The 25863-nt window shown below is 41.3% G+C and overlaps 1 protein-coding gene across 1 annotated transcript in view; it reads right to left on the bottom strand.

Annotated features, from left to right (window-relative positions):
- The window catches only part of LOC128640317 (alpha-2-macroglobulin), a gene marked incomplete in the record, with an annotated part of 664962 nt that overhangs the window by 455984 nt on the left and 183115 nt on the right, over positions 1-25863 (bottom strand). Inside the window, 1 exon segment of the mRNA XM_053692808.1 lies at positions 19000-19182. Within this exon segment, the coding sequence (XP_053548783.1) occupies positions 19000-19182 (183 nt within the window).

Below are 25863 nucleotides of genomic sequence, written 5' to 3'. Positions count from 1 at the left end.
ATATGACTTTATTTATTCACAACTGCTTTATTTCTCACTAATTATTTACACTGTATATCTGTATTTATATGACTTTATTTATTCACAACTGCTTTAATTCTCACTTATTATTTACACTGTATATCTGTATTTATATGACTTTATTCACAACTGCTTTAATTCTCACTAATTATTTACACTGTATATCTGTATTTATATGACTTTATTTATTCACAACTGCTTTAATTCTCACTAATTATTTACACTGTATATCTGTATTTATAGAAAGTCAGATAAAATATATTAATAATAGTATCTTTGTAACTCCACTAAGCAACCAAACTGAACCAATAAAACCTAAGAAAATTGGTGAAAGATAAATGTTGGGAAAAAAGAGGAGATAGCGTGGTTGCGCCCGATATTTATTTGACCCTAGTGGGTCAAAAAATAGGTCTGAAAGTGGAATATACAATTCTAAACTATATTTAGAAGGTGAAATAAGAAATGTATGCACTATGTCTATTTATATTAATACTTCAAACACGACCTATGAATGGTCGTGTTTGAAGTATTAATATCAATAGACATAGTACATACATTTCTTAAATATAGTTTAGAATTGTATATTCCACTTTCAGACCTATCTGTATTTATATGCAGTCTTTGCAAGTCTAAAAGAGTCTTTTGGAAATCACTTGCTTATTGTTTAGATATTGGTAATGTGGACTAATTTGAGCACGTGTTAAAAAGAGTTTTTTTTATCTCAGACCTCCTCTAGGTTAGATATCTGTCATATGTTGAATAGTTGGTCTTTTCAGAGAAATTGGCTGCTATTTGCTTTACTTGTTATAGCGTGTTCACAAATGGTTAAAATGTTTTTGAAAATGTTTATAAAAATGTTTGAAAGTGGTTAATAATAATATAATCATGTTAGTATCATCATTATGCCATCCAGCTGAGATCCGAAGTTTCTGGAAACAATTTAAATATGTTTTATGTTTTATTTTTTACATGATGTCGATATAAGTACTAGCGGGTATAGTTATACGGGATTTCCATCATTGCATTCTTCAAATTTGTCATGTAGAGCTCAGAGTGATACATGATATATATACATTGTAAACTTAAGTTGTTACCTATATCGAACGTCTATATGGCAATATCTTGTGAATGTTACGGCTTGAAAACATAATTTATTCTTACCTGATAAATGTATTTCTTTCTTGACACAGTGAGTCCACGGATCATCTTAATTACTGTTGAGAATATCACTCCTGACCAGCAGGAGGAGGCAAAGAGCACCACAGCAAAAGCTGTTAAATACCACTCCCCCTACCCACAATCACCAGTCATTTGACCAAAGGGAAAGGAGAAAGAGAGTAATCTAAGGCGCAGAGATGCCTGAAGTTTATAGAAAAGCAAACTGTCTGAAAAAACAGGGCGGGCCGTGGACTCACTGTGTCAAGAAATAAATACATTTATCAGGTACGAAAAAATTATTTTAATGACACTGTAAGTCCACAGATCATCTTAATTACTATTGGGAACCAATACCCAAGCTAGAGGACACAGATCATAAGGGAGGGACAAGACAGTTAACCTAAACAGAAGGTACCACTGCTTGAAGAACCTTTCTCCCAAAAGAAGCCTCTGCTGAAGCAAAAGTATCAAATTTGTAAAATTTAGAAAAAGTATTCAAAGATGACCCCAGAAAAGACAACAAATAAAGAGGTAGACTGGCGAAAAACCTTAGTCGCCTGCAGATAATATATCAATGCACGAACCATCCAGGTTGTGCAACAAACGCTCCTTATGAGAAAATGGATTAGGACACAAAGAAGGAACAACAATCTCTTGATTAATATTCTTATCAGAAACAACCTTGGGAAGAAAACCCAATGCAGTATGCAGATCTACCTTATCAGAGTGAAAAATAAGAAAATGCGATTCATACTGTAAGGCTGAAAGCTCCGAAACTCTTCGAGCCAAAGAAATAACCACTAGAAACAAAACCTTCCAAGATAACATCTTAATAACCAAAGAATGCATAGGTTCAAATGGAGCATGTTGAAGAACTCTAAGAACCAAATTAAGACTCCAAGATGGAGTAGTAGACTTAAACACAGATCAAATTCAAAACCAAGGCCTGACAAAAAGAATAAACATCTGGCACATCTGCCAGGCACTTGTGCAATAAAATAGATAAAGCAGAAATTTGACCCTTCAGGGTACTTGCAGATAAACCTTTCTCCAAACCCTCCTGGAGAAAAGACAAAATCCTAGGTATCCTAACTCTACTCCACGAGTAGCCTCTGGATTCACATCAATACAAATATATACATCAAATCTTATAATAAATCTTCCTAGTCACAGGCTTACGTGCCTGAATCATAGTCTCAATGACTGACTCAGAAAAACCGCGCTTAGAAAGAATTAAGCATTCAATCTCTAAGCAGTCAGCTTCAGTGAAACGAGATTTGGATTAAGGAAGGGACCCTGCAGAAGAAGGTCCTTCCTTAATGGAAGACGCCAAGGTGGAAGAGAAGAAATCTCCACCAGATCTGCAAACCAGATTCTGCGAGGCCACGCCGGAGCTATGAGAATGACTGATGCCCTCTCTTGTTTGATCCGAGCAATGACCCGAGGAAGAAGAGCAAACGGAGGGAACACATATGCCAGACTGAATGTCCAAGGAACTGCCGGAGCATCATTCAGAACAGCCTGAGGATCCTTTGACCTTGACCCGTACCTTGGGAGCTTGGCATTCTGACGAGATGCCATGAGATCCAAATCCGGCTGCCACCAACTGAGAATCAAGCTGGGAAATACCTCTGGATGAAGTTCCCACTCCCCCGGATGAAAAGCCTGTCTGCTCAGAAAATCCGCTTCCCAATTGTCCACCCCTGGAATGTGGATAGCAGACAGACAACAGTTGTGAATCTCCGCCCACTGAATAATCTTGGCTACCTCTGTCATGGCCAAGGAACTCTGAGTTCCTCCCTGATGATTGATGTAAGCCACTGACATTATGTTGTCCGACTGAAACCTGATAAACTGGGTTGAAGCTAGCTGAGGCCAGACTAGAAGAGCATTGAAAATTGCTCTCAGTTCCAAAACATTTATTGTAAGAACCGACTCCTCCCAAATCCATAGACCCTGAGCCTTTAATGAACCCCAGACAGCACCCCAGCCCAGCTAACTGGCATCCGTGGTCACAATCACCAAGGCAGGTCTGTGAAAGCAAGTTCCCTGAGAGAGAAGATACTGAGACAACCACCATGGAAGAGAATCTCTGGATATCTGATCTAATACAATCTTTGGAGATAGATCCGCATAATCCCTGTTCCATTGCCTGAGCAAGCATAACTGCAGAGGTCTGAGGTGGAACCGAGCAAACGGAATGATGGCCATGACTGAAACCATCAGACCAATAACCTCCATGCACTGAGCCTCTGACGGCCAAGGAAGGGATCTGAAGAGCAAGACACGTATTGAAAATCTTTGATCTTCTTGCCTCTGTCAGAAAAATCTTCATCTCTAGAGAATCTATAATGGTCCCCAAAAATACCACTCTTGTAGCCAGAATTAAGGAACTTTTTCCTAAATTCACCTTCCAACCATGGGAGCACAGAAACAAGTCTGTGTGGGAGTTTGCTAGTTGAAAAGATGGAGCCTGAACTAAAATGTCATCCAGATAAGGAGCCACTGCAACACCCTTCAATCGAAGCACCGCCAACAATGCTCCCAGGACCTTTGAAAAAATTCTGGGAGCTGTTGCCAGACCAAAAGGAAGAGCTACAAAAAGAAATGCAAATCTTAGGAACCTGTGATGATCCATATGAATGGAAATATGCAGATATGCATCCTTTAGATCCACTGTGGTCATTAACTGACCTTCCTGAACCAAAGGAAGAATGGAACGAATAGTTTCCATCTTGAAATACGGAACTCTGAGAAACCTGTTTACACTCTTGAGATCTAAAATAGGTCTGAAAGATCCCTCCTTTTTGGGAACAACAAAGAGATTGGAATAAAAACCCAGACCCTGTTCCTGAACTGGAACAGGAACTATCACTCCCATGTCGGAAAGATCCTGAACACAACGTAAGAATGCCTCTCCTTTTATCTGGTTTACAGATAACCTGAAGAGAAGAAACCTGCCTCTGGGAGGAAAATTCTTGAACTCAAGTTTGTAACTCTGGGACACGATATCTACTACCCAGGGATCCTGAACATCTCGAACCCAAGCTTGAGCGAAGAAAGAGAGTCTGCCCCCCACAAGATCCATTCCCGGATCGAGGGCAGACCCTTCATGCTGACTTTGAGTCAGCAACAGGCTTCCTGTACTGCTTCCCCTTAGTCCAAGACTGATTTGACTTTCAAGATGGCTTGGACTGTTCCTGCTTGGAGGAAGAAGAGGAAGATTTACCAGAGAAGTTATGAAAGGAACGAAAATTACTCTGCCGACCCTTCTGTTTATTTATTTTATCCTGAGGAAGAGAATGCCCCTTCCCTCCCGTAATATCAGAATTATCTCAGCCAAACCTGGCCCAAACAAGGTCTTACCCTTGTAAGGAATAGACAAAAGCTTAGACTTAGAGAACACATCCGCAGACCAGGATTTTAACCATAAAGCTCTGCAGGCTAAAATGGCAAAACCAGAAATTTTAGCTCCCAACTTGATGACCTGTAGGGAAGCATCTGCAATAAAGGAATTAGCCAACTTCAAAGCCTTGATTCTATCCTGAATTTCTTCAAGAGGAGTATCCTGCTGAATAGAATCAGACAATGCATCAAACCAATATGCTGCAGCACTAGTAACCGTAACAATACACGCAGCCGGCTGCCATTGATACCCCTGGTGAACATAAATCCTTTTAAGCAAAGCTTCCAATTTCTTATCCATATGATCTTTAAAGGAACAACTGTCCTCAATAGGAATAGTGGTCCTCTTGGTCAGAGTGGAAACTGCACCCTCCACCTTAGGAACCATCTGCCAAGATTCCTTAATAGAATCAGCAATAGGAAACATTTTCCTAATAATTGGAGAAGGGGAAAGGAATCCCAGGATTCTCCCATTCTCATGCAATAATATCTGAAACACAATCTGGTATAGGAAAAACTTCCACCGAGGAAGGGACATCAAAAAACTTATTAAGTTTACTAGATTTCTTAGGAATAACCATGACTGACGCCTCAGAGTCATCCAAGGTAGCCAAAGCCTCCTTAAGTAACAAACGGAGGTGCCCTAGCTTAAACCTACAGGAAACAACCTCCGGTTCAGAAGAAGGATTTACACTATCAAAATCCGAGATCTCACCCTCAGATGCTACTGAAGTATCTTCCTCCTCAGACTTATGAGAAGAAACACTAGACACAACTGCAAAAGAATCAGAAACCTTATACTTCCTCTTGCGCTTCCCCTGCAACATAGGAAAAGCAGACAAAGCCTCAGATACTGCCGAGGATATATGGGTAGCCATATCCTGCAAGGACAAAACAACCTGAGACGAATCACAGGGCACTGCAGAAGATTGGGACGTATGAGGAGAAAGCTGTGGATTAGCCTGAACAGGAGACTCCTGAACAACATCCGCCCTAGACAATGAAGGCTCAGAATCAAAACGTCTATGCTTGTAATGTAATGTTCTCTCAATACAAGAGGAACAAAAAGGGATAGGATTTAAACATAGAGAACAAGTAGCAGCTTGCAGGGCCTCTTGGTCCATCTTTATCCAAAGGAAAAAAAAACTTAATCAATAAAAAATTCTAAGTCAAATCAGAATTTTAATAAAACAAAAAATAAACTAGATAATCCTTAAATAAGCTGTACAATAAATCTTGCAGCAACAGTTTTTCACAAAATGAATGCAAAAAGAGACACAAACATTATAGTCCCTGAAATTCAGACAGACACTTAAATATAAACAGAGCAGCAGCCCCACAAAAAAACAACAGGCAACCTACACACCTCAGCAAGCTCTGCTGACTGGTGCCTACCTGACCTCCTTGCTGCCGGAAACAAAGTCAGAAAATGATCCGGACTCCCACACAGCCGCACCAGAGAGAACGCTGAACCACCTCTGAGGAGCTAACCAGCCTCGCCCTGGCAGTTATCATGGCTAAGACTCCCCTGCCAGGTAATGCAACAGAGCTGCACATCCGGAAACAACAGGAAACAGCTAACAAAAAGTGCACCACAACGCCCTTGCTATCTCAGATAAGCCCGCCTATTGTGGGCGTGGCCTAACAAATTTCCCGGTAGCCATTAATACACAAACAAAAAACATGTACACCAAAGTGAAAACATAATAAACTGAGCCTCCAAACATCCCCAGTGCCTGCAAAACTGCCATACAATAAACCGTTAACCTAGAAGGCTGATTCTATATTTAGACAGAATTAACTGTCAAAGTGCCAATTTCTCCTATAATAAAACGTCAGAAGGACAGCTCACTTAGTATGAGAGGGGCTTCCTACCTCACATGGACCTGTGGCAAAAAGAAAAGGCTGAGTAAACTTACTCAAACTTTCAACCAAGGGCAGCATGAAACTACTTGGAAGGTACAGCGGCGATTGTACCCTACAAGTTCCCAAATGCTTAAAAGCCACCACTTGCTCTACTGAAGAGACTGACATGGACTATGGCTAAACCCCAAAGAAAACCAGAGAAAACTTGCTCTGCTTAAAAATAACAAACTCTTGATTGAAGAATCAGACACGTAAAGGGACACGGAACCCACATTTTTTGTTTTGTGATTCAGATAGAGCATGCAATTTTAAGCAACTTTCTAATTTACTCCTATTATCATTTTTTCTTCGTTCTCTTGCTATCTTTATTTGAAAAAGAAGGCATCTAAGCTTTTTTGGGGGTTTAGAACTCTGGAAGGCACTTTTTTTTATTGGTGGATGAATTTATCCACCAATCAGCAAGGACAACCCAGGTTGTTCACCAAAAATGGGCCGGCAACTAAACTTACATTCTTGTATTTCAAATAAAGATACCAAGAGAATGAAGAACATTTGATAATAGGAGTAAATTAGAAAGTTGATTAAAATTGCACGCTCTATCTGAATCACAAAAGAAAAAATTTGGGTTCAGTGCCCCTTTAACTTTACCCTTCCAACTGATAAATCAAAGAGAATGACTGGGAATTGTGGGTAGGGGGAGTGGTATTTAACAGCTTTTGCTGTGATGCTGTTTGCCTCCTCCTGCTGGTCAGGAGTGATATTCCCAACAGTAATTTAAGATGATCCGTGGACTCACCGTGTCATTAGAAAGAAATGTCTATACCTTTAAGAACACCAAGTGTTCTTACTCCCGCTAATTAAGTTGAGCCTTTTTAAGAGCTGAATGTTTGATTATGTGTAGTCCCTGACGAAGGGGCTACGGGCAGGAAACGCGTAAGATTGTTTGTATCTGGCTCCCCCCTTGAGCCTAGCTGTACCCTGTAACTTTGTATGGACATACGAATAAAGTCTGTTTTTACTTGCATACTGTTTGCGGAGTCTTATCCCTTGCAACTCAGGTGATCCTTTGCTGCTGAACATTGTTTTCCTTTCCCGGGAACTAGGGGAGGGGCTCCCAACCTGACAGCAAGGCGTTTCTATCCAGGTCTATACAGCGTTGTCGACATACAGGTAACGCTTACTTTTTGTCAGTGCTGAGACTTCTTTATTATGATTGCAGCACAATACATTCACCGCTTAGGTCTGCATGAGACTTATATTGATGCAATAATGTTGTCCTTAAGTGATCACTGTTATTACTGATTTTTTTTATATCGGAGGATACGTTACCACCAGAACATACCACATTCACAGTGATAGCAACATTGTATTTTAGCTCTGTGTACTACCAATTAGGCTGCAGACCCCTTGATTTAGGTAATATGAGTAGACATGCTGGGCCAATGGTTTATGTCTGCTGACAAAATGTTTCTATGTTCATATGAGAAAATTAAAATAGTGTTTTTTATGATTTTGTAGCTATTGACAAAAGTTATTAAAAACCTTAGATCAAAAGAAGATCCAGTAGAACAACAGGATGTAGGTGGCATTTCACAGAGGAGGCACAAAGGAAAAGCATATTCTGGCTAACTGTAATCATTTGTATTATAAAATACTCTCATATGGACTGGTTTAATGGATGTTAGTGTCCTTGCACTCTGGAAGAGTTTAAACTGTAGTGGACAAAACATTGGGGTGATTTCTTTGACCTGGGCAGCACAATGTTTGGAGCTGGCACTAGCTTAAGCAATGTTTTTAGATAGACATCATTTGCAGTTAGATAGACACCTAGGACCATTTTAGATTATTTTTCTAATAAAATTATAATCTCCATGACACAGACCCGCTAATGGATTGGAACAGACCCAATATTTACAACAATAGAGACATGTTATGTAAATTACCATCTCTATTACTAGTGTCAGATCACAAAATCTCTGGCGCTAACGACAAGCGAATCCCAGAGTGTATGATGCGCGTACCACTGCTGCTTCATCAGTATATCACCCTTACCAGCTACACTCTATTACATTCTGCTGGGACGTCTGGCAGGAATAATCATGCATATTGCATCAAACACACATATTGCCGTATAACTCCTAACTCATCTCGGTTGCTTACAGAGAAGAATCATACGCCTAGATTTCGAGTTTTGCGGCCAAAGGGGTGCGTTAGCTACGCGTGTTTTTTTTCTAGCGCTGCTTCTAAACAACGCTGGTATTTAGAGTTCTCTGAAGGGCTGCGTTAGGCTCCAAAAAGGGATCGTACAGGCATATTTACCACCACTTCAACTCTCAATACCAGCGTTGCTTACGGTAGCGGCTAGCTGGAAAAACGTGCTCGTGCACAATATCCCCATAGGAAACAATGGGGCAGTTTGGGCTGAAAAAAAACCTAACACCTGCAAAAAAGCAGCGTTCAGCTCCTAACGCAGCCCTATTGTTTCCTATGGGGAAACACTTTCTAAGTCTGCACCTAACACCCTAACATGTACCCCGAGTCTAAACACCCCTAACCTTACACTTATTAACCCCTAATCTGCCGCCCCCACTATCGCTGACCCCTGCATTATATTATTAACCCCTAATCTGCCGCTCCGTACACCGCCGCAACCTACATTATCCCTATGTACCCCTAATCTGCTGTCCCTAACATCGCCGACCCCTATTTATTAACCCCTAATCTGCCTTCCCCAATGTCGCCGCTACCTACCTACCTACACTTATTAACCCCTAATCTGCCGACCGGACCTCGCCGCCACTCTAATAAATGTATTAACCCCTAAACCGCCGCACTCCCGTCTCGCAAACCCTATAATAAATAGTATTAACCCCTAATCTGCCCTCCCTAACATCGCAGACACCTAACTTCAAGTATTAACCCCTAATCTGCCGACCGGACCTCACCGCTACTCTAATAAATGTATTAACCCCTAAAGCTAAGTTTAACCCTAACACCCCCCTAAATTAAATATAATTTTAATCTAATGAAATAAATTAAATATTATTAACTAAAGTCTTCCTATTTAAAACTAAATACTTACCTGTAAAATAAACCCTAATATAGCTACAATATAACAAATAATTATATTGTAGTTATTTTAGGATTTATATTTATTTTACAGGCAACTTTGTATTTATTTTAACTAGGTACAATAGCTATTAAATAGTTATTTACTATTTAATAGCTACTTAGTTAAAATAATTACAAAATTACCTGTAAAATAAATCCTAACCTAAGTTACAATTAAACCTAACACTACACTATCAATAAATTAATTAAATCAATTTACTACAAGTACCTACAATTAAATAAACTAAACTAAATTACAAAAACAAACAAACACTAAATTGCAAAAAATAAAAAAAGATTACAAGAATTTTAAGCTAATTACACCTACTCTAAGCCCCCTAATAAAATAACAAAGCCCCCCAAAATAAAAAAAATCCCTACCCTAATCTAAATTAAAAAAAGTTAACAGCTCTATTACCTTACCAGCCCTTAAAAGGGCTTTTGCGGGGCATGCCCCAAAGAAATCAGCTCTTTTGCCTGTAAAAAAAACACAATACCACCCCCCCAACATTACAACCCACCACCCACATACCCCTACCCACATAACCCAAACCCCCCTTAAATAAACCTAACACTACCCCCCTGAAGATCTCCCTACCTTGAGTCGTCTTCACTCAGCCGAGCACCGATGGACCAAAAGAAGACCTCCGGAGCGGCAGAAGTCTTCATCCTATCCAGGCAGAAGAGGACATCCGGACCGGCAGACATCTTCATCCAAGCGGCATCTTCTATCTTCATCCATCCGACGAGGAGCGGCTCCATTTTCAAGACCTCCTGCGCGGAACATCCTCTTCCTACCGATGAATGAAGGTTCCTTTAAGTGATGTCATCCAAGATGGCGTCCCTCGAATTACGATTGGCTGATAGGATTCAGCCAATCGGAATTAAGGTAGGAAAAATCTGATTGGCTGATTGAATTAGCCAATCAGATTTAAGTTCAATCCGATTGGCTGATCCAATCAGCCAATCAGATTGAGCTCGCATTCTATTGGCTGTTCCGATCAGCCAATAGATTTTTCCTACCTTAATTCCGATTGGCTGATAGAATCCTATCAGCCAATCGGAATTCGAGGGACGCCATCTTGGATGACGTAGTTTAAAGGAACCTTCATTCGTCAGTAGTCGTCGGTAGGAAGAGGATGTTCCGCGCCGGAGGTCTTGAAGATGCAGCCGCTTCTCGTCAGATGGATGAAGATAGAAGATGCCGCTTGGATGAAGATGTCTGCCGGTCCGGATGTCCTCTTCTGCCCGGATAGGATGAAGACTTCTGCCGCTCCGGATGTCTTCTTTTGGTCCATCGGTGCTCGGCTGAGTGAAGACGACTCAAGGTAGGGAGATCTTCAGGGGGGTAGTGTTAGGTTTATTTAAGGGGGGTTTGGGTTAGAGTAGGGGTATGTGGGTGGTGGGTTGTAAATGTTGGGCGGTGGTATTGTGGGTTTTTTACAGGCAAAAGAGCTGATTTCTTTGGGGCATGCCCCGCAAAAACATAATTTATGCTTACCTGATAAATTCCTTTCTCCTGTAGTGTGATCAGTCCACGGGTCATCATTACTTCTGGGATATTACTCCTCCCCAACAGGAAGTGCAAGAGGATTCACCCAGCAGAGCTGCATATAGCTCCTCCCCTCTACGTCACTCCCAGTCATTCGACCAAGGACCAACGAGAAAGGAGAAGCCAAGGGTGAAGTGGTGACTGGAGTATAATTTAAAAAAAAAAATATTTACCTGCCGCAAAAAGACAGGGCGGGCCGTGGACTGATCACACTACAGGAGAAAGGAATTTATCAGGTAAGCATAAATTATGTTTTCTCCTGTTAAGTGTGATCAGTCCACGGGTCATCATTACTTCTGGGATACCAATACCAAAGCAAAAGTACACGGATGACGGGAGGGATAGGCAGGCTCTTTATACAGAAGGAACCACTGCCTGAAGAACCTTTCTCCCAAAAATAGCCTCCGAAGAAGCAAAAGTGTCAAATTTGTAAAATTTGGAAAAAGTATGAAGTGAAGACCAAGTTGCAGCCTTGCAAATCTGTTCAACAGAGGCCTCATTCTTAAAGGCCCAAGTGGAAGCCACAGCTCTAGTGGAATGAGCTGTAATTCTTTCAGGAGGCTGCTGTCCAGCAGTCTCATAAGCTAAACGAATTATGCTACGAAGCCAAAAGGAGAGAGAGGTAGCCGAAGCTTTTTGACCTCTCCTCTGACCAGAGTAAACGACAAACAGGGAAGACGTTTGTCGAAATTCTTTAGTTGCCTGTAAGTAAAATTTTAGGGCACGAACTACATCCAGATTGTGCAGAAGACGTTCCTTCTTTGAAGAAGGATTTGGACACAAGGATGGAACAACAATCTCTTGATTGATATTCCTGTTAGTGACTACCTTAGGTAAGAACCCAGGTTTAGTACGCAGAACTACCTTATCCGAGTGAAAAATCAAATAAGGAGAATCACAATGTAAGGCTGATAACTCAGAGACTCTTCGAGCCGAGGAAATAGCCATTAAAAATAGAACTTTCCAAGATAACAACTTTATATCAATGGAATGAAGGGGTTCAAACGGAACGCCCTGTAAAACGTTAAGAACAAGGTTTAAACTCCATGGCGGAGCAACAGTTTTAAACACAGGCTTAATCCTGGCCAAAGCCTGACAAAAAGCCTGAACGTCTGGAACTTCTGACAGACGTTTGTGCAACAGAATGGACAGAGCTGAGATCTGTCCCTTTAAGGAACTAGCAGATAAACCCTTTTCTAAACCTTCTTGTAGAAAAGACAATATCCTAGGAATCCTAACCTTACTCCAAGAGTAACCTTTGGATTCGCACCAATATAGGTATTTACGCCATATCTTATGGTAAATTTTTCTGGTAACAGGCTTCCTAGCCTGTATTAAGGTATCAATAACTGATTCAGAAAAACCACGTTTTGATAAAATCAAGCGTTCAATTTCCAAGCAGTCAGCTTCAGAGAAGTTAGATTTTGATGTTTGAAAGGACCCTGTATCAGAAGGTCCTGTTTCAGAGGTAGAGACCAAGGTGGACAGGATGACATGTCCACTAGATCTGCATACCAAGTCCTGCGTGGCCATGCAGGTGCTATTAGAATCACTGATGCTCTCTCCTGCTTGATTCTGGCAATCAATCGAGGAAGCATCGGGAAGGGTGGAAATACATAAGCCATCCTGAAGGTCCAAGGTGCTGTTAAAGCATCTATCAGGACCGCTCCCGGATCCCTGGATCTGGACCCGTAACGAGGAAGCTTGGCGTTCTGTCGAGACGCCATGAGATCTATCTCTGGTTTGCCCCAACGTCGAAGTATTTGGGCAAAGACCTCCGGATGAAGTTCCCACTCCCCCGGATGAATAGTCTGACGACTTAAAAAATCCGCTTCCCAGTTCTCCACTCCCGGGATGTGGATTGCTGACAGGTGGCAAGAGTGAGACTCTGCCCAGCGAATTATCTTTGATACTTCCATCATTGCTAGGGAGCTTCTTGTCCCTCCCTGATGGTTGATGTAAGCTACAGTCGTGATGTTGTCCGACTGAAACCTGATGAACCCCCGAGTTGTTAACTGGGGCCAAGCCAGAAGGGCATTGAGAACTGCTCTCAATTCTAGAATGTTTATTGGTAGGAGACTCTCCTCCTGACTCCATTGTCCCTGAGCCTTCAGAGAATTCCAGATGGCACCCCAACCTAGAAGGCTGGCGTCTGTTGTTACAATTGTCCAGTCTGGCCTGCTGAATGGCATCCCCCTGGACAGATGTGGCCGAGAAAGCCACCATAGAAGAGAATTTCTGGTCTCCTGATCCAGATTCAGAGAAGGGGACAAGTCTGAGTAATCCCCATTCCACTGACTTAGCATGCACAATTGCAGTGGTCTGAGGTGTAGGCGTGAAAAGGGTACTATGTCCATTGCTGCTACCATTAAGCCGATTACCTCCATGCATTGAGCCACTGACGGGTGTTGAATGGAATGAAGGACGCGGCATGCACTTTGAAGTCTTGTTAACCTGTCTTCTGTCAGGTAAATCTTCATTTCTACAGAATCTATAAGAGTCCCCAGGAAGGGAACTCTTGTTAGTGGAAAGAGAGAATTTTTCCTTTCGTTCACCTTCCATCCATGCGACCTTAGAAATGCCAGTACTAACTCTGTATGAGACTTGGCAGTTTGAAAGCTTGAAGCTTGTATCAGAATGTCGTCTAGGTACGGAGCTACCGAAATTCCTTGCGGTCTTAGTACCGCCAGAAGAGCACCCAGAATCTTTTCCGAATGGAAGAGCTACAAACTGGTAATGCCTGTCTAGGAAGGCAAACCTTAGATACCGGTAATGATCTTTGTGAATCGGTATGTGAAGGTAAGCATCCTTTAAATCCACTGTGGTCATGTACTGACCCTTTTGGATCATGGGTAAAATTGTCCGAATAGTCTCCATTTTGAACGATGGAACTCTTAGGAATTTGTTTAGGATCTTTAAATCCAGGATTGGTCTGAAAGTTCCCTCTTTTTTGGGAACCACAAACAGATTTGAGTAAAACCCTTGTCCCTGTTCCGACCGGGGAACTGGATGTATTACTCCCATTAACAAAAGTTCTTGTACGCAGCGTAGAAACGCTTTTTTCTTTGTTTGGTTTGTTGACAACCTTGACAGATGAAATCTCTCTCTTGGAGGAGAGTATTTGAAATCCAGAAGGTATCCCTGAGATATTATCTCTAGCGCCCAGGGATCCTGGACATCTCTTGCCCAAGCCTGGGCGAAGAGAGAAAGTCTGCCCCCCACTAGATCCGATCCCGGATCGGGGGCCCTCAATTCATGCTGTTTTAGGGGCAGCAGCAGGTTTCCTGGCCTGCTTGCCCTTGTTCCAGGACTGGTTAGGTCTCCAGCCTTGTCTGTAACGAGCAACAGATCCTTCCTGTTTTGGAGCAGAGGCAGTTGATGCTGCTCCTGCTTTGAAATTCCGAAAGGAACGAAAATTAGACTGTCTAGCCTTAGGTTTGGCTCTGTCTTGAGGCAGGGCGTGGCCTTTACCTCCTGTAATGTCAGCGATAATTTCTTTCAAACCGGGCCCAAATAAGGTTTGCCCTTTGAAAGGTATATTAAGTAATTTAGACTTAGAAGTAACATCAGCTGACCAGGATTTTAGCCACAGTGCTCTGCGCGCCTGAATGGCGAATCCGGAATTCTTAGCCGTAAGTTTGGTTAAATGTACTACGGCCTCCGAAATGAATGAATTAGCTAGCTTAAGGACTCTAAGCTTGTCCGTAATCTCATCCAGAGTAGTTGAGCTAATGGTCTCTTCCAGAGACTCAAACCAGAATGCCGCCGCAGCCGTGACCGGCGCAATGCATGCAAGGGGTTGCAATATAAAACCTTGTTGAACAAACATTTTCTTAAGGTAACCCTCTAACTTTTTATCCATTGGATCTGAAAAGGCACAGCCATCCTCCACCGGGATAGTGGTACGCTTAGCTAAAGTAGAAACTGCTCCCTCCACCTTAGGGACCGTTTGCCATAAGTCCCGTGTGGTGGTGTCTATTGGAAACATCTTTCTAAATATCGGAGGGGGTGAGAACGGCACACCGGGTCTATCCCACTCCTTAGTAATAATTTCAGTTAGTCTCTTAGGTATAGGAAAAACGTCAGTACTCGATGGTACCGCAAAATATTTATCCAACCTACACATTTTCTCTGGTATTGCAACTGTGTTACAATCATTCAGAGCCGCTAACACCTCCCCTAGTAATACACGGAGGTTTTCCAGCTTAAATTTAAAATTTGAAATATCTGAATCCAATCTGTTTGGATCAGAACCGTCAGCCGCAGAAAGAAGCTCTCCGTCCTCATGTTCTGCAAGTTGTGACGCAGTATCTGACATGGCCCTAGCATTATCAGCGCACTCTGTTCTCACCCCAGAGTGATCACGCTTGCCTCTTAGTTCTGGTAATTTAGCCAAAACTTCAGTCATAACAGTAGCCATATCCTGTAATGTTATCTGTAATGGCCGCCCAGATGTACTCGGCGCCACGATATCACGCACCTCCCGAGCGGGAGATGCAGGTACTGGCACGTGAGGCGAGTTAGTCGGCATAACTCTCCCCTCGCTGTTTGGTGAAATGTGTTCAATTTGTACAGATTGACTTTTATTTAAAGTAGCATCAATACAGTTAGTACATAAATTTCTATTGGGCTCCACTTTGGCATTAGCACATATAGCACAGATATCTTCCTCTGAATCAGACATGTTTAACACACTAGCAAATAAACTTGCAACTTGGAAATACTATTCAAGTAAAATACTATGATATGAAAACGTACTGTGCCTATAAGAAGCACAGAAAGAGTTATGACAGTTGAAAATTAATAAACTGAAAAGGTTATAGCATCAATCTTTGTAAAAAAAAAAACACAATTTAGCAAAGGTTTGTTCCCATTAGCAAAGGATAACTAACCCTGATAGCAGAAAAAAAAAAGTAACAGAATAAACGTTTTTTATCACAGTCAACTACAATCTCACAGCTCTGCTGTGAATGATTACTTCCCTCAAAACAAGTTTTGAAGACCCCCGAGTTCTGTAGAGATGAACCGGATCATGCAGGAAATACAATGAGCTTCTGACTGAATTTTTTGATGCGTAGTAAAAGCGCCAAAAAAAGGCCCCTCCCCCTCACACACAACAGTGAGAGAGATCAGTAAACTGTCAGAAATTAGATCAAGCAACTGCCAAGTGGAAAAATAGTGCCCAAACATTTTATTCACCCAGTACCTCAGAAAATGAAAACGATTTTACATTCCAGCAAAAAACGTTTAACATAAATTAAGAGTTATTAAAAAGCCTGTTGCTAGTCCCTGCAAAATAGGCTAAAGTCTTATGTACACAGTGCAATTCCAGTGAAGTACCATTCTCCAGAATACTGAAGTGTAAAATATACATACATGACAGCCTGATATCAGATGTTGCTAATGCATTTAAGGCTGAGTATACATTATATCGGTATGGCAGGATTTTCTCATCAATTCCATTGTCAGAAAATAATAAGCTGCTACATACCTCTTTGCAGATTAATCTGCCCGCTGTCCCCTGATCTGAAGTTTACCTCTCCTCAGATGGCCGAGAAACAGCAATATGATCTTAACTACGCCGGCTAAAATCATAGTAAAAACTCAGGTAGATTCTTCTTCAAATTCTACCAGAGAATGAATAACACACTCCGGTGCTATTATAAAATAACAAACTTTTGATTGAAGGTAAAAAACTAAGTATAATCACCATAGTCCTCTCACACATCCTATCTAGTCGTTGGGTGCAAGAGAATGACTGGGAGTGACGTAGAGGGGAGGAGCTATATGCAGCTCTGCTGGGTGAATCCTCTTGCACTTCCTGTTGGGGAGGAGTAATATCCCAGAAGTAATGATGACCCGTGGACTGATCACACTTAACAGGAGAAAAGCCATTTTAAGGGCTGGTAATAGAGCTGTTAACTTTTTTAATTTAGATTAGGGTAGGAAATTTTTTTATTTTGGGGGGCTTTGTTATTTTATTAGGAGGCTTAGAGTAGGTGTAATTAGCTTAAAATTCTTGTAATCTTTTTTTTTTTTTGTAATTTAGTGTTTTTTTTTTTTGTAATTTAGTTTAGTTTATTTAATTGTAGGTACTTGTAGTTAATTGATTTAATTTATTTATTGATAGTGTAGTGTTAGGTTTAATTGTAACTTAGGTTAGGATTTATTTTACAGGTAATTGTGTAATTATTTTAACTAGGTAGCTATTAAATAGTAAATAATATAAAGTTGCCTGTAAAATAAATATAAATCCTAAAATAGCTACAATATAATTATTCGTTATATTGTAGCTATATTAGGGTTTATTTTACAGGTAAGTATTTAGCTTTAAATAGGAATCATTTATTTAATAAGAGTTAATTTATTTCGTTAGATTTAAATTATATTTAACTTAGGGGGGTGTTAGTGTTAGGGTTAGACTTAGCTTTAGGGGTTAATACATTTATTAGAGTGGCAGCGAGGTCCGGTCGGCAGATTAGGGGTTAATACTTGAAGTTAGGTGTCTGCGATGTTGGGGAGGGCAGATTAGGGGTTAATACTATTTATTATAGGGTTTTTGAGGCAGGAGTGAGGCGGTTTAGGGGTTAATACATTTATTAGAGTAGCGGCGAGGTCCGGTCAGCAGATTAGGGGTTAATAAGTGTAGGTAGGTAGCAGCGACATTGGGGGGGCAGATTAGGGGTTAATAAATATTATGTAGGTGTCGGCGATGTTAGGGGCAGCAGATTAGGGGTTTATAGGGCTAATGTAGGTGGTGGTGGTGTGCGGTCGGCAGATTAGGGGTTAAAAAAAATTCTTATAGTGGCGGCGATGTGGGGGGACCTCGGTTTAGGGGTACATAGGTAGTTTATGGGTGTTAGTGTACTTTAGAGCACAGTAGTTAAAGGGACATAATACTCATATGCTAAATCACTTGAAACTGATGCAGTATAACTGTAAAAAGCTGACATGAAAATATCACCTGAGCATCTCTATGTAAAAAAGGAAGATATTTTACCTCACAATCTCCTCAGCTCAGCAGAGAAAGTTCTGTGTAAAAAGTTATACTCAGCTGCTCCCAGCTGCAGGTAAAAATATAAAAAAAATGAAGAAATGAACAGCAGCCAATCAGCATCAGCAGTGCTGAGGTCATGAACTCTTACTGTGATCTCATGAGATTTGACTTAACTCTCATGAGATTTCATAGTAAACTTCCTTTACCTGATTGGTGAAATAATATGATAGTGCACGAGGCTCATCCCTTAAGATGTCCCAGGACAGACAAACTAAAATGCTGCTTAGAAATCCTTTACAATGGGAGGTGGCTACTGAGGAACTTTTGAGGTAAAATATCTTTCTTTTTTACATAGAGATGTTCAGGTGATATTTTCTAATCAGCTTTTTACAGCTACGCTGCATCACTTTCAAGTGTTTAAACATTTGGGTATTATGGCCCTTTAAGAGCTTTATAAACCGGCGTTAGCCCGTAAAGCTCTTAACTACTGACTTTTTTCTGCGGCTGGAGTCTTGTCGGTAGAGGGTCTACCGCTCACTTCAGCCAAGACTCTAAATACCAGCGTTAGGAAGATCCCATTGAAAAGATAGGATACGCAATTGGCGTAAGGGGATCTGCGGTATGGAAAATTTGCGGCTTGGAAGTGAGCGTTAGACCCTTTCCTGGCTGACTCTAAATACCAGTGGGCGGTAAAAAGCAGCGTTAGGAGCCCTTAATGCTGCTTTTGACGGCTAACGCAGAACTCTAAATCTAAGCGATTATATTCTTAGATCACAAATGTCTACTTCTTTTTTTTAATATGTTATAATTATTATTAAACAGCAATTTCAGTTCAATTAAATAAGTATACAAACAAGTGATATCAATATCAGAAAAAAATAAATTGTACCTTAAACAAGCTGTACACGTCATCCTGTTGTGCTGAGGGCATCTGCCAAGGTCTAAAGAAATCCAAATCTGCTGAAAAGCCATTCACAGAAGGATATTCCCCAGAAGCACAACTGTGGGATTGATGCTCTTCAATCAAATAATGGTAACCACCAACATCACCAGCGAGAAAAAGGTTGTGAACCTAAAAAAAAGGAATGTAACATAGTTAGAGACGTAGTAATAAGAAGAGTAGGTGACAAGCTTAGAATAACACAAGAGAAGGTATTAGACATGGGGTAGGTGACAAGCATAGAATAACACAAGAGAAGGTATTAGACATGGGGTAGGTGACAAGCATAGAATAACACAAGAGAAGGTATTAGACAGGGGGTAGGTGACAGGCAGATAATAACATGAGATGGTATTAGACAGGGGGTAGGTGACAGGTAGATAATAACAAGAGATGGTATTAGACAGGGGGTAGGTGACAGGTAGATAATAACAAGAGATGGTATTAGACAGGGGGTAGGTGACAGGCAGATAATAACAAGAGATGGTATTAGACAGGGGGTAGGTGACAGGCAGATAATAACAAGAGATGGTATTAGACAGGAGGTAGGTGACAGGTAGATAATAACAAGAGATGGTATTAGACAGGGGGTAGGTGACAGGTAGATAATAACAAGAGATGGTATTAGACAGGGGGTAGGTGACAGGTAGATAATAACAAGAGAGATGGTATTAGACAGGGGGTAGGTGACAGGTAGATAATAACAAGAGAGATGGTATTAAACAGGGGGTAGGTGACAGGTAGATAATAACAAGAGATGGTATTAGACAGGGGGTAGGTGACAGGTAGATAATAACAAGAGATGGTATTAGACAGGGGGTAGGTGACAGGTAGATAATAACAAGGGATGGTATTAAACAGGGGGTAGGTGACAGGTAGATAATAACAAGAGAGATGGTATTAGACAGGGGGTAGGTGACAGGTAGATAATAACAAGAGATGGTATTAGACAGGGGGTAGGTGACAGGTAGATAATAACAAGAGAGATGGTATTAGACAGGGGGTAGGTGACAGGTAGTTAATTACAAGAGATGGTATTAGACAGGGGGTAGGTGACAGGTAGATAATAACAAGAGATGGTATTAGACAGGGGATAGGTGACAGGTAGTTAATAACAAGAGAGATGGTATTAGACAGGGGGTAGGTGACAGGTAGATAATAACAAGAGATGGTATTAAACAGGGGGTAGGTGACAGGTAGATAATAACAAGAGATGGTATTAGACAGGGGGTAGGTGACAGGTAGATAATAACAAGAGATGGTATTAGACAGGGGGTAGGTGACAGGTAGATAATAACAAGGGATGGTATTAAACAGGGGGTAGGTGACAGGTAGATAATAACAAGAGAGATGGTATTAGACAGGGGGTAGGTGACAGGTAGATAATAACAAGAGATGGTATTAGACAGGGGGTAGGTGACAGGTAGATAATAACAAGAGAGATGGTATTAGACAGGGGGTAGGTGACAGGTAGTTAATTACAAGAGATGGTATTAGACAGGGGGTAGGTGACAGGTAGATAATAACAAGAGATGGTATTAGACAGGGGATAGGTGACAGGTAGTTAATAACAAGAGAGATGGTATTAGACAGGGGGTAGGTGACAGGTAGATAATAACAAGAGATGGTATTAAACAGGGGGTAGGTGACAGGTAGATAATAACAAGAGATGGTATTAGACAGGGGGTAGGTGACAGGTAGATAATAACAAGAGATGGTATTAGACAGGGGGTAGGTGACAGGTAGATAATAACAAGAGAGATGGTATTAGACAGGGGGTAGGTGACAGGTAGATAATAACAAGAGATGGTATTAGACAGGGGGTAGGTGACAGGCAGATAATAACAAGAGATGGTATTAGACAGGGGGTAGGTGACAGGTAGATAATAACAAGAGAGATGGTATTAGACAGGGGGTAGGTGACAGGTAGATAATAACAAGAGATGGTATTAAACAGGGGGTAGGTGACAGGTAGATAATAACAAGAGATGGTATTAAACAGGGGGTAGGTGACAGGTAGATAATAACAAGAGAGATGGTATTAGACAGGGGGTAGGTGACAGGTAGATAATAACAAGAGATGGTATTAGACAGGGGGTAGGTGACAGGTAGATAATAACAAGAGATGGTATTAGACAGGGGGTAGGTGACAGGTAGATAATAACAAGGGATGGTATTAGACAGGGGGTAGGTGACAGGTAGTTAATAACAAGAGATGGTATTAGACAGGGGGTAGATGACAGGTAGATAATAACAAGGGATGGTATTAGACAGGGGGTAGGTGACAGGTAGATAATAACAAGAGATGGTATTAGACAGGGGGTAGGTGACAGGTAGATAATAACAAGGGATGGTATTAGACAGGGGGTAGGTGACAGGTAGTTAATAACAAGAGATGGTATTAAACAGGGGGTAGGTGACAGGTAGATAATAACAAGAGATGGTTTTAGACAGGGGGTAGGTGACAGGTAGGTAATAACAAGAGATGGTATTAGACAGGGGGTAGGTGACAGGTAGATAATAACAAGAGATGGTATTAGACAGGAGGTAGGTGACAGGTAAATAATAACAATAGATGGTATTAGACAGGGGGTATTAGACAGGGGGTAGGTGACAGTAGATAATAACAAGAGAGATGGTATTAGACAGGGGGTATTAAACAGGGGGTAGGTGACAGGTAGATAATAACAAGAGATGATATTAGACAGGGGGTATTAGACAGGGGGTAGGTGACGGTAGATAATAACAAGAGAGATGGTATTAGACAGGGGGTAGGTGACAGGTAGATAATAACAAGAGATGGTATTAGACAGGGGGTAGGTGACAGGTAGATAATAACAAGAGATGGTATTAGACAGGGGGTAGGTGACAGGTAGATAATAACAAGAGATGGTATTAGACAGGGGGTAGGTGACAGGTAGATAATAACAAGAGATGGTATTAGACAGGGGGTAGGTGACAGGTAGATAATAACAAGAGATGGTATTAAACAGGGGGTAGGTGACAGGTAGATAATTACAAGGGATGGTATTAAACAGGGGGTAGGTGACAGGTAGAAAATAACAAGAGATGGTATTAGACAGGGGGTAGGTGACAGGTAGATAATAACAAGAGAGATGGTATTAGACAGGGGGTAGGTGACAGGTAGATAATAACAAGAGAGATGGTATTAGACAGGGGGTAGGTGACAGGTAGATAATAACAAGAGATGGTATTAGACAGGGGGTAGGTGACAGGTAGATAATAACAAGAGATGGTATTAGACAGGGGGTAGGTGACAGTAGATAATAACAAGAGATGGTTTTAGACAGGGGGTAGGTGACAGGTAGTTAATAACAAGAGATGGTATTAGACAGGGGGTAGGTGACAGGCAGATAATAACAAGAGATGGTATTAGACAGGGGGTAGGTGACAGGTAGATAATAACAAGAGATGGTATTAGACAGGGGGTAGGTGACAGTAGATAATAACAAGAGATGGTTTTAGACAGGGGATAGGTGACAGGTAGTTAATAACAAGAGATGGTATTAGACAGGGGGTAGGTGACAGGCAGATAATAACAAGAGATGGTATTAGACAGGGGGTAGGTGACAGTAGATAATAACAAGAGATGGTTTTAGACAGGGGGTAGGTGACAGGCAGATAATAACAAGAGATGGTATTAGACAGGAGGTAGGTGACAGGTAGTTAATAACAAGAGATGGTATTAGACAGGGGGTAGGTGACAGGCAGATAATAACAAGAGATGGTATTAGACAGGGGGTAGGTGACAGGTAGATAATAACAAGAGAGATGGTATTAGACAGGGGGTAGGTGACAGGTAGATAATAACAAGAGATGGTATTAAACAGGGGGTAGGTGACAGGTAGATAATAACAAGAGATGGTATTAAACAGGGGGTAGGTGACAGGTAGATAATAACAAGAGAGATGGTATTAGACAGGGGGTAGGTGACAGGTAGATAATAACAAGAGATGGTATTAGACAGGGGGTAGGTGACAGGTAGATAATAACAAGAGATGGTATTAGACAGGGGGTAGGTGACAGGTAGATAATAACAAGGGATGGTATTAGACAGGGGGTAGGTGACAGGTAGTTAATAACAAGAGATGGTATTAGACAGGGGGTAGATGACAGGTAGATAATAACAAGAGATGGTTTTAGACAGGGGGTAGGTGACAGGTAGGTAATAACAAGAGATGGTATTAGACAGGGGGTAGGTGACAGGTAGATAATAACAAGAGATGGTATTAGACAGGAGGTAGGTGACAGGTAAATAATAACAATAGATGGTATTAGACAGGGGGTATTAGACAGGGGGTAGGTGACAGTAGATAATAACAAGAGAGATGGTATTAGACAGGGGGTATTAAACAGGGGGTAGGTGACAGGTAGATAATAACAAGAGATGATATTAGACAGGGGGTATTAGACAGGGGGTAGGTGACAGTAGATAATAACAAGAGAGATGGTATTAGACAGGGGGTAGGTGACAGGTAGATAATAACAAGAGATGGTATTACACAGGGGGTAGGTGACAGGTAGATAATAACAAGAGATGGTATTAGACAGGGGGTAGGTGACAGGTAGATAATAACAAGAGATGGTATTAGACAGGGGGTAGGTGACAGGTAGATAATAACAAGAGATGGTATTAAACAGGGGGTAGGTGACAGGTAGATAATAACAAGGGATGGTATTAAACAGGGGGTAGGTGACAGGTAGAAAATAACAAGAGATGGTATTAGACAGGGGGTAGGTGACAGGTAGATAATAACAAGAGAGATGGTATTAGACAGGGGGTAGGTGACAGGTAGATAATAACAAGAGAGATGGTATTAGACAGGGGGTAGGTGACAGGTAGATAATAACAAGAGATGGTATTAGACAGGGGGTAGGTGACAGGTAGATAATAACAAGAGATGGTATTAGACAGGGGGTAGGTGACAGTAGATAATAACAAGAGATGGTTTTAGACAGGGGGTAGGTGACAGGTAGTTAATAACAAGAGATGGTATTAGACAGGGGGTAGGTGATAGGTAGATAATAACAAGAGAGATGGTATTAAACAGGGGGTAGGTGATAGGTAGATAATAACAAGAGAGATGGTATTAAACAGGGGGTAGGTGACAGGTAGATAATAACAAGAGATGGTATTAGACAGGGGGTAGGTGACAGGTAGATAATAACAAGAGATGGTATTAGACAGGGGGTAGGTGACAGGCAGATAATAACAAGAGAGATGGTATTAAACAGGGGGTAGGTGACAGGCAGATAATAACAAGAGAGATGGTATTAAACAGGGGGTAGGTGACAGGCAGATAATAACAAGAGAGATGGTATTAGACAGGGGGTAGGTGACAGGTAGATAATAACAAGAGATGGTATTAAACAGGGGGTATGTGACAGGTAAATAATAACAAGAGAGATGGTATTAGACAGGGGGTAGGTGACAGGTAGATAATAACAAGAGATGGTATTAGACAGGGGGTAGGTGACAGTAGATAATAACAAGAGATGGTATTAGACAGGGGGTAGGTGACAGGTAGATAATAACAAGAGATGGTATTAGACAGGGGGTAGGTGACAGGCAGATAATAACAAGAGATGGTATTAGACAGGGGGTAGGTGACAGGTAGATAATAACAAGAGATGGTATTAGACAGGGGGTAGGTGACAGGTAGATAATAACAAGAGATGGTATTAGACAGGGGGTAGGTGACAGGTAGATAATAACAAGAGATGGTATTAAACAGGGGGTAGGTGACAGGTAGATAATAACAAGAGATGGTATTAAACAGGGGGTAGGTGACAGTAGATAATAACAAGAGATGGTATTAAACAGGGGGTAGGTGACAGGTAGATAATAACAAGAGAGATGGTATTAGACAGGGGGTAGGTGACAGGTAGATAATAACAAGAGATGGTATTAGACAGGAGGTAGGTGACAGGTAGATAATAACAAGAGATGGTATTAGACAGGGGGTAGGTGACAGGCAGATAATAACAAGAGAGATGGTATTAGACAGGGGGTAGGTGACAGGTAGATAATAACAAGAGATGGTATTAGACAGGGGGTAGGTGAGAGGTAGATAATAACAAGAGAGATGGTATTAGACAGGGGGGTAGGTGACAGGTAGATAATAACAAGAGATGGTTTTAGACAGGGGGTAGGTGACAGGTAGGTAATAACAAGAGATGGTATTAGACAGGGGGTAGGTGACAGGTAGATAATAACAAGAGATGGTATTAGACAGGAGGTAGGTGACAGGTAAATAATAACAATAGATGGTATTAGACAGGGGGTATTAGACAGGGGGTAGGTGACAGTAGATAATAACAAGAGAGATGGTATTAGACAGGGGGTATTAGACAGGGGGTAGGTGACAGGTAGATAATAACAAGAGATGGTATTAGACAGGGGGTAGGTGACAGGTAGATAATAACAAGAGATGGTATTAGACAGGGGGTAGGTGACAGGTAGATAATAACAAGAGATGGTATTAGACAGGGGGTAGGTGACAGGTAGATAATAACAAGAGAGATGGTATTAGACAGGGGGTAGGTGACAGGTAGATAATAACAAGAGATGGTATTAAACAGGGGGTAGGTGACAGGTAGATAATAACAAGAGATGGTATTAGACAGGGGGTAGGTGACAGGTAGATAATAACAAGAGAGATGGTATTAGACAGGGGGTAGGTGACAGGTAGATAATAACAAGAGAGATGGTATTAAACAGGGGGTAGGTGACAGGTAGATAATAACAAGAGATGGTATTAGACAGGGGGTGGGTGACAGGTAGATAATAAC

This window comes from Bombina bombina, chromosome 9, assembly GCF_027579735.1.
Source record: "Bombina bombina isolate aBomBom1 chromosome 9, aBomBom1.pri, whole genome shotgun sequence".
NCBI lineage: Eukaryota > Metazoa > Chordata > Amphibia > Anura > Bombinatoridae > Bombina > Bombina bombina.
The sequence above is the reverse complement of the archived record's forward strand: the minus strand, read 5'-3'. Positions and strand labels throughout refer to the sequence as shown.